Source organism: Cherax quadricarinatus, chromosome 56 (assembly GCF_038502225.1).
Source record: "Cherax quadricarinatus isolate ZL_2023a chromosome 56, ASM3850222v1, whole genome shotgun sequence".
In the NCBI taxonomy this organism is placed as follows: Eukaryota; Metazoa; Arthropoda; class Malacostraca; order Decapoda; family Parastacidae; genus Cherax; species Cherax quadricarinatus.
In genome coordinates, this window is record NC_091347.1 from 13,970,118 (window position 1) to 13,982,873 (window position 12,756).

Below are 12,756 nucleotides of genomic sequence, written 5' to 3' on the forward strand. Positions count from 1 at the left end.
TACACATTCATATTCTCTTTTCTCCTTCCATAACTGATCATTTAACATTACTGCTACCCCTTCCTTTGCTCTAACTCTCTCAGATACTCCAGATTTAATCCCATTTATTTCCCCCCACTGAAACTCTCCTACCCCCTTCAGCTTTGTTTCGCTTAGAGCCAGGACATCCAACTTCTTTTCATTCATAACATCAGCAATCATCTGTTTCTTGTCATCCGCACTACATCCACGCACATTTAAGCAACCCAGTTTTATAAAGTTTTTCTTCTTCTCTTTTTTAGTAAATGTATACAGAAGAAGGGGTTACTAGCCCATTGCTCCCGGCATTTTAGTCGCCTCATACGACACGCATGGCTTACGGAGGAATGATTCTTTTCCACTTCCCCATGGACAATAGAAGAAATAAAAAAGGACAAGAGCTATTTAGAAAAAGGAGAAAAACCTAGATGTATGTATATATATATATGCATGTGCGTGTCTGTGAAGTGTGACCAAAGTGTAAGTATGAGTAGCAAGATATCCCTGTTATCTAGCGTGTTTATGAGACAGAAAAAGAAACCAGCAATCCTACCATCATGCAAAACAATTACAGGTTTTTGTTTCACAGTCATCTGGCAGGACGGTAGTACCTCCCTGGGTGGTTGCTGTCTACCAACCTACTACCTATATATATATATATATATATATATATATATATATATATATATATATATATATATATATATATATATATATATTATACTTATAAATTCAATACAGAAAATTACTGCCGTAATACACTTTAGTTCATTTCTAACTTCGCCACTCACCAACGCTCTGCTTATTTGACATTGATTATTTTACACACGTATTAGTAAAGTTCACAGGTGATCCTACTTCAAAGGAGTATTGAATGCTTTAAATATTTCAAGAACACAGGCATTCAGAATTCAGCACAATTCTCTTATGTATATAAAAGATAGAGGGCGTTTGGGGTGCTAGTGGGAGGAGAAAGAGAGCGAGAGAGAGAGAGAGAGAGAGAGAGAGAGAGAGAGAGAGAGAGAGAGAGAGAGAGAGAGAGAGAGAGAGAGAGAGAGAGAGAGAGAGAGAGAAAGTTAAATAATTTAGGAAGGGAGGAGATAAATAATTAGTTAAGAGAGAGAGAAGACGACACTTTAATGTTTATTGCTAGGTTACCTTAGTATTTTCTTTCGTTCTTATTTACCGCGTTATCTCTCTCCCTTAATGGAGAGAGGAGATAACGATTTAAGGTAGAGATAAGATAGCAAAGTAGTTAAGGAAGAGACGCAAATGAGGGCCACCAACAGTCCTCTCGTCTTTATCCACCACAATAATCCAATAAGGTGATTGTCAGGACATTTTAGACGGGTGTTTAATGTTGGTGGCAGCGGTGGGATGGAGCTGCAGCAGGTATTGATGGCATCTACACCTGTCATTGACACCTGTAACAGGTACTGATGACCACCGTAATTATTACTGACAGCTGCAGTAGGTGTTAATGGAATCTTCACATGGCACTAACACCTACAACAGGTATTGATTTCCACTGTACTTCTTACTGATAGCTGGTGCAGGTGTTGAAGATCGCTATACCTGCCACTGACACTTGCAGAAAGTGTTATGTGATGCTACACCCGTTAATGACAGCTGCAGCGGGTATTGATGACCGCCACACCTGTTATCGACAGCTGCAGTAGGTGTTGCCAACCGTTTAGCTGATTATAAGTGCAACGGAAGTTGATGGTCGCTACATCTGTCAGAGTTGAAAGTTAAGGCACATGTTCAAAATCTGGTTATCTTTATTGTAGACATTTCGCCTACAGAATCTCTCTACCACTGTGCTCTCAACACCAACACCAAGGCTGAGGGACTGATTACCTCATCTTCTGTATATAGTTCTACTGTCTTCAAATTATGTCCTAGAATTTGTATTGATAAAGCCACTGGATGGCGAAACGTCTACAATAAAGATACCCAGATGTTGCACATGTGTCTTAACTTTCATCTTGTCGGTATTGTATACCTTGCACAACTTGTCAGAAAGTTCTCCATGGCTACAACCACTACAGACACCCATGACAATTTTCCCCATGGGAAACTATCATGAGAGGGCCCCTACAAGGATCAGTACTTAACCCGATAACGTTTGTAATTTTCACAAATATTTTACTGGCGAATACCAACAGCTTGATTGATTTAAAACAATACCGCGATTAGAGGACGGAGGTTCAAGCCTCCCACTACTTCTTACATTAAGCCACAGAGACTTGGCAGGTGATGCAAATATTATAAGGAAAATAAAATAAGAAAAGGTAGAACCAGAAATATTATTCTCAATAAGGAGACTTTAATAAACTGAGCGACTTGAATGATGGATGGTTAAATATCTTATAAATGAAGGCTACTTACTGAGAAGTGGATAAATGGCAAAACAGGCTACTTGAAGATGACAATGACGCCTGACAGCGTGAGCCTTTGTCATTACCGTATCTCTCAAGGAGCGCGCTTACGAATTATTAACTTATTATAGCTTGATCGAGCCCCTCCTTGATCGAAACATCACAATAACAATGGCTTATGCTGTGTCATGTGTCTACTTGACGTTTCGCTGCTTCTTGTACCCAAGATACGTGAAAAAAAGCATTGATAGAACGATAAACATATAAGAGAGAGAACTGTAAAAAATTACAGAGAAACTGTTCAACCGAATTTCCCATAAACGCAGCAGTGAGGAACTCCTTCGCTACGCAGGCGAACTGCAAAACAGCCGTCATTTACTGTAACTACATGGTGGAATTCTATAAAACTGAATTTCACAACATACGACAGACCAAAATTGGAATATGCAGCTGTACTGTGGTGTCCGCAAATAAAAGTAAAAGGCTGGATAAAAGGTTGATGAAGAGCAGATAAAAGGTAGTTAAAATAGGAAAGGTCCCAATCATGGTGAAAAATGCCTCCCACTGCTAGCAATTAAAATTTACGAGGAAATATTGAAAGGACTGAAGGTACCCCTCGTAGGTCGATTGCCACAGAAGAGATATAGCCACGGGATGGCTCCTGCACCCTGAAGGATGGGTAGGGATGTCGTGGTCCGGAGGGTCATTTGAAATGTGTTGATGGCCCCGCGAGACAGCTATCGAATGAGTGATGGTTGAATGTGCTTCCTTCTTTGGGTCACTCTGGTTTGGTGGGAAACAGACGACGTGGTAGAAATACACAAGTTCTTGAAGGAATAGAAAATAAAAGATTTCTTAGCAATAGGGAAAACAAAAGATGTATAAAAGGATCAACATGAGATACCGAAATGATACTAGATAATGTATCGCAGCTCAAGAGAGGCAAACTACTCTCTCTCTCTCTAGCTCTCTCTCTCCCCTCTCTCTCGCGTACTCTCTCGCCTTAAGAAAAATGGTTGTGCAACAAAAACGAATGGAAAAATATAAACCATGTTCCACTTCGCTTTCCTGCCTAAAAGTTACATTTTCCTGTATTATCAGGTTGATGTCATAGTTTTCAATTTCGTAAGGCAGAGACAGAAAAAATAGCGACAGGTTTGCTTTGTAGGTTTAATAATTGGAAGGCAACTCGAAGTGTATTTTGATTCGGTTATTTTGAGTGGTTGTCATTGTTGTTGAATCCGTGATCTGAATGCAGAAGGATGACTGGTAATACTGGTAGTATTATCGACAACATTTCGCTCTAAGAAGAGCTGTCTCAAGTCCTCAAAAGCTTCGAAAAGCTTTAGCTGTTAAGGTGTATTGTCGACAAGTATGGATATAAAGACACTGGGACATTTCGCTCACCATTTAGTTTTCATGAAACTTGGTCCTGGGCGAGAAACATAGCCTCAATAAAACCCTGTTCTTCATATCGTATCCTGATACCCACTGAAATTCTCTCCCTAGACGCTTGTTCTCCTACATGTCTTTGACTTCACTCAGAGAACAAACATCACTTCAAACGAGAGAGTTGCCTTGCAGAATTTAAAGTTGAGAAAAGCATTTTTGAGAGGCAGTTTGTACGCTTTCGTCTTGTACATTAGATTTTCTTTTCGACTAGCGCTGGCTGTTGGGGACGAAGCTGTGTATATTACATGTTTAGAAACAGGCAGGAAGCAGAAAAGATCGCGTCGTTAGTGAAGTTTGTGGGAGAGGGAACCAGATGCTGCCTCGTGTGTTTACTGCGTCACGAGACAGGAGGTGCTGGACCTGGTGTGTGTGCGGCAGCTTCACGAGACACGAGGTGCTGGACCTGGTGTGTGTGCTGCTGCTTCACGAGACACGAGGTGCTGGACCTGGTGTGTGTGCGGCAGCTTCACGAGACACGAGGTGCTGGACCTGGTGTGTGTGCTGCTGCTTCACGAGACACGAGGTGCTGGACCTGGTGTGTGTGCTGCTGCTTCACGAGACACGAGGTGCTGGACCTGGTGTGTGTGCTGCTGCTTCACGAGACACGAGGTGCTGGACCTGGTGTGTGTGCTGCAGCTTCACGAGACACGAGGTGCTGGACCTGGTGTGTGTGCTGCAGCTTCACGAGACACGAGGTGCTGGACCTGGTGTGTGTGCTGCTGCTTCACGAGACACGAGGTGCTGGACCTGGTGTGTGTGCTGCAGCTTCACGAGACACGAGGTGCTGGACCTGGTGTGTGTGCTGCAGCTTCACGAGACACGAGGTGCTGGACCTGGTGTGTGTGCTGCTGCTTCACGAGACACGAGGTGCTGGACCTGGTGTGTGTGCTGCAGCTTCACGAGACACGAGGTGCAACAAGCCTTCGGATGTCTTCTATTGCGACAACTGTTCATGGTATATGTCAGATGGTGCGTTTAACATTGATATAGTACTATCTGGAGTTCTATGATAGTTACTGACGTAAAACAAGCGAGAAAGAGATGGGTGGACTGCATCTTCCTGGACTGAAAGAAAGTATTTGACACAGGCTAATACGTATGCTAGAAGAGTCAGCAGAAGCATAATGAAATTCTAGTGGGGATCAAAACGTACATGAAAGAGGTAATATGAAGGAGGGAGAGAATATCAAAATGGTATACAATACCGGCAAGTTAGTAAGTTATTGTATACCATTTTGATATTTACTGTCAGACACTGCAACACAATGGTATCTTGGTACAGAAGAGAAAACACCTTGGACAACTTTTTCAACAGAGAATGGTTGGATCTGAGAGGGACGTGACCTCTCGGTGATTACATTCTTTCTTCTACTACTCTACACCTCTCCTGCTGACAGTATATGAGTCTCCACACTGTCGCTTGTTCTTCAGATTGTTCCAGACTATGAAACAATTTTTCTCCAGGCTGAGGGACTGACAGCTTCAAATCTACAACTTCGAGGATGATGGACTGATTATATCGTCTTCGCAATTCTACTGCTCCTGCCTACTTTTGTACTCGACTGAAAAATCCTACTCACACAGTAGGATTCTTCATTCGAAACGTTTCGGAATTAAGATGCCTAAATGTTGTCTGTGTCTAACTTACCAAGAAGGGAGAGAAGGTAACAACTGAACTCTTAAAGGATTCTTGTTGTTTTCGTTGTTGTTCCTGATTTTAATAAATTACTTGTCAAATAGGATCGAATCTTAAGGTTTTGTGATGCTAAACTACTGAGGAGACTACGAAGGAAGAGGGAAGAAACAGGTTTCATAAACACTTGGGAAGGATTTTAGTTACTGGTCGAGTTTAATCGAACTGAACTCCACGGTTGGGTCCATACCATAATACCATAATACGATAATACGGTAATACGGGTCAACAGTGTGAATTCCACGCATAGATGTATTCAGAACCTTGAAAAGGTTCAGAATGATGGGGATGATCACACACCGAGGCTGAGCGACTGATCACACACCGAGGCTGAGGGACTGATCACACACCGAGGCTGAGGGACTGATCACACACCGAGGCTGAGGGACTGATCACACACCGAGGCTGAGGGACTGATCACACACCGAGGCTGAGGGACTGATCACACACCGAGGCTGAGGGACTGATCACACACCGAGGCTGAGGGACTGATCACACACCGAGGCTGAGGGACTGATCACACACCGAGGCTGAGGGACTGATCACACACCGAGGCTGAGGGACTGATCACACCGAGGCTGAGGGACTGATCACACACCGAGGCTGAGGGACTGATCACACCGAGGCTGAGGGACTGATCATACACCGAGGCTGAGGGACTGATCACACACCGAGGCTGAGGAACTGATCACACACCGAGGCTGAGGAACTGATCACACACCGAGGCTGAGGGACTGATCACCTCAAGCTGAAGCAGTGACCATTTTACATCTACATCTCCACTACATATGCCATCTCTGTATTTTGACTGAAGAAGTCTGTTGAGTTGGCAAAATGTCTCCTCAATAAACATAGGAAAATGACGAATGAAGTGTCTTACCTTTACAACCAGACGATAAGGTAATAGCGTGCTGAAAATATCTAGGCTAGACAGGACTCGCAGCAATGGCTTTAAGTTGGAAAAGTTAAGATTCAGGAAGGATATAGGAAAGTACTGGTTTGGTAATAGAGTTGTGGATGAGTGAAACAAACTCCCGAGTACCGTTATAGAAGCTAAGACGTTGTGTAGTTTTAAAAATAGGTTGGATAAATACATGAGTGGGTGTGGGTGGGTGTGAGTTGGACGTGACTAGCTTGTGCTACTAGGTCAGACGCCGTGTGCCTTCATTAAGTGCATGTGACTTGCCGTGACTAGGTTAGAGCGTTGGCATAAGACGGTAGGAGGATTGGACCTGCCTCGCGTGGGCCAGTAGGTCTGCTGCAGTCCTCCATCTTTTTTATGTTCTTATGATCTTATGTAATGAATATAAAAGAAGTGTCTTTGCTGCAGGGAAGTGGAATGACCTGGGGGCAAATTCTGTACGCAGTTTCATAATTAGGCATGACGAGGCTCAAGTATCCAAAAACTAGTAATGGTGATCATAAGAGGCGGATCAGGAGTCGAGACTAGGCTCCAAGGAGAGTAAATTGGCTCTCTCTCTCTCTCTCTCACACACACACACACACACACACACACACACACACACACACACACACACACACACACACACACACACACACGCGCGCGCGCGCGCGTACACGAACACATAAACATACACCAGTCCAAGAGTCTATTTAACAAGAGCCTTTGATACAAGGTAACTCCTACACGAACGCACATGCACTCACACACGCACGCACTCGTGCACCCATGCATGCATACATATTTCTATTACAATTTTTAAGCGTCAGACTATACCGAAGGTAATCGCTCAGGGAGCAAAGCCGCACGCACGACCCAGGAGACTAAGTCTAGCGAAGAAGAGATAAGGAGAGAATGTAAACCTTGTGATCTCAGCAGAATGAGGAGAAATGGACGAAATATCTACTGGACTGGAACCAAGGCTTCTCCATTACCTCTTATATCTTCCTCCATCCCCTCTAGTCTCTTCCCACATCCGTTTCTTATCTCTTTCCCCATCTCTTATCTCTCTGCCTTATGACCCCGCTTACGTCTTCCCCATTACTTGTATATTTCTCCTTCCTTTCTTCCTTATATCTTCTCCCGTTACCTTTCACATCTACCAAATGCTGCTTATTTATTTGAAGTTTTGAAGATGGTCACATCTCTGCTGAAAAATCGCTTGAGAGATGATTATAAAAATTAATAATAATTTTCCATAATATGTGAAGTGCTCAACCCACGTGGATTATACAGTGCGATATAAATGTATGCAAAAGTTTATAGGAATTACCTGACATCTTATGTGTTCATGAAACAATATGAAAATACCAGAAATTCTGCCAGTGTGTAGAATATGATAATTTTAAGAGGAAGTGAAGGTAATAACGGCGGTGCAGAGGTTATGATAGAATAGAAATATAATGTAGAGGAGAGACTAAAGTGGGCTGTCTCCTCTGCTGATCCTGACATGTGGTGGGTGTTTCTGTCCTGCATAGCATAGGAGGAGGGACGGTAGTTTTAATGTTTCTTACCGACTGGTTGCCCAGGTTCCTGATTCTACAGGGCAGGAAGGCTTGCGTCCCCAGCTGCGCTGACACATTAGTTGGTGACGAGGGATCGAAGTACGGCGGAGGCGGCGCAGTTGAGGGAATGGTGCGCTCGATCCTGATTGGCGCAGGAGGAGCACGTAGAGAAGAAGGCGAAGAGGAGGAAGAGGAAGAGGAGGAGTAAAAGGAGAAGAAGGAAGATGATGAGAAGGAGGGAGATATGGAGGAAGGTGAGGCAAGGAAGAAAGAAGGAGGGGGAGGCGAGGTACTCCTGATGGCGGAGAAGTATAGACGCTGACGGAAGTGGGCGGTTGGCAGGTCTTCTTGAGTTGTCTGGTCGCCTGCTGTGGTGGTGGTGAGTGGCGGCTGCGAGCCTGTGAACCAGACACACACATTGTTAGTTACATTAAGCATTCACTAAATAGCTTGGTAATAATTTGTACTTGAAATAATGATCAGTAATATTGTAATATCCGCTCATCAGTCGCACACACAAACAGTCACCTATGATCTGATTCCTCCAACCACATGTACGTGAGTACACACAAACATTCACGACTCTTGCAACTACATACAGGTGAGTACGTACGTACACACACACACACACCAACAATACCTACCCTGGAGACAGTAACGCAAAGAAGAAAAGCAAGCACGAGTGAAGTTATTGATAAAGGGAGGACTTGAAGCACAGAGAAATACTGAGAAAACCGAGATCATCCTGTAAGAAAGGAATGGAGGCTGAAAGAAAACACTTCATGAGCCAGAATGTTAAGGAAACAACTCGAGAGCTAAAATGAAATGAGCCTGCAAGACTAGGCCTGTTTTTCTTTCTATAAAAGAATCGCTTATATCATGATATGTTGCATGGTAGGAATAATGATACTTTGTTGTGGTGATTTGGGATAGTGATGGTGCCGAAAGGGATGATACTGGTAGGGACGGTGGTGCTGGTAGAGACTGTGGTGCTGGTAGAGACTGTGGTGCTGGTAGAGACTGTGGTGCTGGTAAGCACGGTGGTGCTGGTAAGCACGGTGGTGCTGGTAGGCACGGTGGTGCTGGCAGGCACGGTGGTGCTGGTAGGCACGGTGGTGCTGGCAGGCACGGTGGTGCTGGCCAGAATAACAATAATGAAGATAATACAGTGGCGTATGGTGGGTTATTATCACAGGGCGAGCACTGTGCATGATGCAACTAGCAGTGGGGTGTGCACTGTTATCTTACAACAACTGTCAAAATGTATCATAACAAGGGACAAAAAAATTAGTTTCCCATTATGATCCATGATTGTATTGTTGAGTGAGCTTAACATTTATGACGAATTTACCGTCTTTGGTGGGTGTGCTGCGCTCACCTAGCACACCCACAATATACTTCCATGCCTGAGTTAAATAGGAAATCAATCATGTTGCACTAGAGGAACGATTCTTATCCTGCGGTCCACGGGCCCCTGCGGGTCCACAAAGGTAGTACTGGGGGTCCGTGAGCTAAGTTCAGTATTTCATGTGTGATATGTATAATTACTCACGATAAGGTTGATAAAGATAAACTTCCAAAATTTCAAAGCCTTTTCTAAATCGGTAGGAATAGTCCAATTTTTTAGATCTTTTTTTTTAAACTATTGGTCTTATGGGCTGCTGAACAGAATATACCAAGCCTGGGGTCAATGGCAAAATTTAAATAAAAAGGGGTCCTTGGTGGTCAAAAGGATGAGAACCACCGAAGAGAAGGAAAAGAGAAAATAATCGAAAAATCATACTAAAACTGTGACTATTATGGAACAAGAAATCCCTGAAAAGAGTGTGGTTGAAAGTGAAAGAAGAGAGACGACAAGAGATGGAGGGAGAAGACACGAACATGAAGAGAGGAAAAATGAAACAACAGATATATATATTGGGGTTTAACCAGATCCACACGAAAAATGAAATAAAGTGGGAGGAGAAAAAATAGGCTAGAGGAAGTACATAGTGCAAGTGATGTCAGGAAATGAAAATATAAGCATAGGAACCTGAAATGGCCATACAAGGGTAAAATGTGCAGCTAAGAGCCCCTTTGAAGGCTGAAATAGGAACAAAACAGTAGATATTTTGTTCCACTGTAGTTGTCCTCCAAATACAATGAAAACGTCAGGGAGGCTGGCAAGGTTCCCTAAGTGACACACTTGACCACTCGGTCACAGATGCCTCAAAAGCTGGGCAGCCTTGTTTATAAGCCATATGATATATATATATATATATATATATATATATATATATATATATATATATATATATATATATATATATATATATAATAATGCGATTTGGCGAGGATTCGAACCAGTGTTGTTTTAGCCCGTATCATGGTGAGCGAAAATTCACGACGCTCTAACCCACGCGATCATACAATCCTATAAGAATCACGCACCCAGCAGAGCTAGGTGTTATACCGTGATCCTAGAACATACCATCGTATATCCTCGAATCGCGGTACAACACCTAGCTCTCCTGGGTGAATGACTCTTGTAGGATTGCATAGTCCCGTGGGTTAGAGCGTCGTAAATTTTCGCTCACCATGAGGCGGGCTAAAACAACACGAGTTCGAATCCTTGGCAAGTCACAGTGTTGCTATTCATATACATAAAGACCAAATTTACAGAGATATAAAATATGGAATATGGGAGTAAATGCAGAAAACCAATAAAGACTGTAAAAAGATCTATGACCAGCAGCATTGTGAAAGCCGGAGCTCAACACTCTGCTATATTTGCATTTTTATTAATATTTATAGTGTTTTTTTTTTATACCTTTGGGTAATTCAGCTTTACAGATGAAATCTTCTATCGTAGGGCGAATATGTATTCTGCTTTGGGATCTTTCACAGATTACGACTACACTGTACTGGTAGATGGTGGGTGGTGGTAATTGTGGTCGTTCGTATTGGTAGTCGGTGGTCATTTAGGTCATTGGTAGTTGTTGTTGATGATGTTTGTGGTGATAGTAGTGAGCAGAATGGATGGATGGAAACTGAAGAGAACCGTAGTGCTCTTAGGGAAAGGTGGTAGTGTGGATGGTTGTGCTGGTAGGGATGATGGTTGTGCTGGTAGGGATGATGGTGGTGCTGGTAGGGATGATGGTTGTGCTGGTAGGGATGATGGTGGTGCTGGTAGGGATGATGGTAGTGCTGGTAGGGATGATGGTAGTGCTGGTAGGGATGATGGTTGTGCTGGTAGGGATGATGGTTGTGCTGGTAGGGATGATGGTTGTGCTGGTAGGGATGATGGTTGTGCTGGTAGGGATGATGGTGGTGCTGGTAGGGATGATGGTTGTGCTGGTAGGGATGATGGTGGTGCTGGTAGGGATGATGGTTGTGCTGGTAGGGATGATGGTGGTGCTGGTAGGGATGATGGTTGTGCTGGTAGGGATGATGGTTGTGCTGGTAGGGATGATGGTTGTGCTGGTAGGGATGATGGTAGTGCTGGTAGGGATGATGGTTGTGCTGGTAGGGATGATGGTTGTGCTGGTAGGGATGGTGGTTGTGCTGGTAGGGATGATGGTTGTGCTGGTAGGGATGATGGTGGTGCTGGTAGGGATGATGGTAGTGCTGGTAGGGATGATGGTAGTGCTGGTAGGGATGATGGTTGTGCTGGTAGGGATGATGGTTGTGCTGGTAGGGATGATGGTTGTGCTGGTAGGGATGATGGTGGTGCTGGTAGGGATGATGGTTGTGCTGGTAGGGATGATGGTGGTGCTGGTAGGGATGATGGTAGTGCTGGTAGGGATGATGGTAGTGCTGGTAGGGATGATGGTTGTGCTGGTAGGGATGATGGTGGTGCTGGTAGGGATGATGGTAGTGCTGGTAGGGATGATGGTGGAAAAGATGGTGGTGTTGCATGGTAGGAACAGTGATATTTTATGACGATGGAAGCAGTGGTGCTGGTAGGCACGTTGGTGCTGGCAAGAATGATAGCAGTGGTGAAGATAGTGGTAAGGTGACAGCACTAATAAGGTTTATAACGGGGGAGATATTGTGGTTGGAACAGTTGTGCTGGCGAGAATAGTGTCGAAGGTAGGGACTGAAGAAGTGCTAGTGGGGAGGCGCTGACGAGGATAGTGGTGTTTGTAGAATAGTGCAAAAGGATGGTGGAGGTCTTAGGATGGTGATGGTGGTAGACATTGTGGTAGGGCTGGTTAGGGTCAAGAAGGTTATGGTGGGGATGATCTCTCCTTTAAGACAACACAAGTTGCGCCATACGTTGGCTCTTATTCCCTCCAGCACCTCAGCTCTCTGCAAACACGTTTTTTCCACTATTTACATTGCTGACAGCTTTTCCCCGAGCCTGGGGTTTGGTTGAGTGGTGGTGGTGTGGGAGAGTGATGGTGGTGTGGGAGAGTGGTGGTGGTGTGGGAGAGTGGTGGTGGTGTGGGAGAGTGGTGGTGGTGTGGGAGAGTGGTGGTGGTGTGGGAGAGTGGTGGTGGTGTGGGATAGTGGTGGTGGTGGTGTGGGAGAGTAGTGGTGGTGTGGGAGAGCGGTGGTGGTGTGGGATAGTGGTGGGGGTGTGGGATAGTGGTGATGGTGGTGTGGGATAGTGCTGGTGGTGTGCGATAGTGCTGGTGGTGCGGGAGAGTGCTGGTGTTGGATAGTGCTGGTGGTGTGGGAGAGTGCTGGTGGTGTGGGAGAGTGCTGGTGGTGTGAGAGAGTGCTGGTGGTGTGAGAGAGTGCTGGTGGTGTGAGAGAGTGCTG

At 44.5% G+C, this 12,756-nt stretch overlaps 1 protein-coding gene across 1 annotated transcript in view; it reads right to left on the reverse strand.

The window, feature by feature from the left end:
- LOC128700673 (uncharacterized) overlaps nucleotides 1-12,756 on the reverse strand; it is a 226,582-nt gene that overhangs the window by 59,757 nt on the left and 154,069 nt on the right. Inside the window, exon 3 of the mRNA XM_053793965.2 lies at nucleotides 8,020-8,408. Coding sequence (XP_053649940.2) covers nucleotides 8,020-8,408 — 389 coding nt within the window. The remainder of the gene's footprint in view (nucleotides 1-8,019; nucleotides 8,409-12,756) is intronic.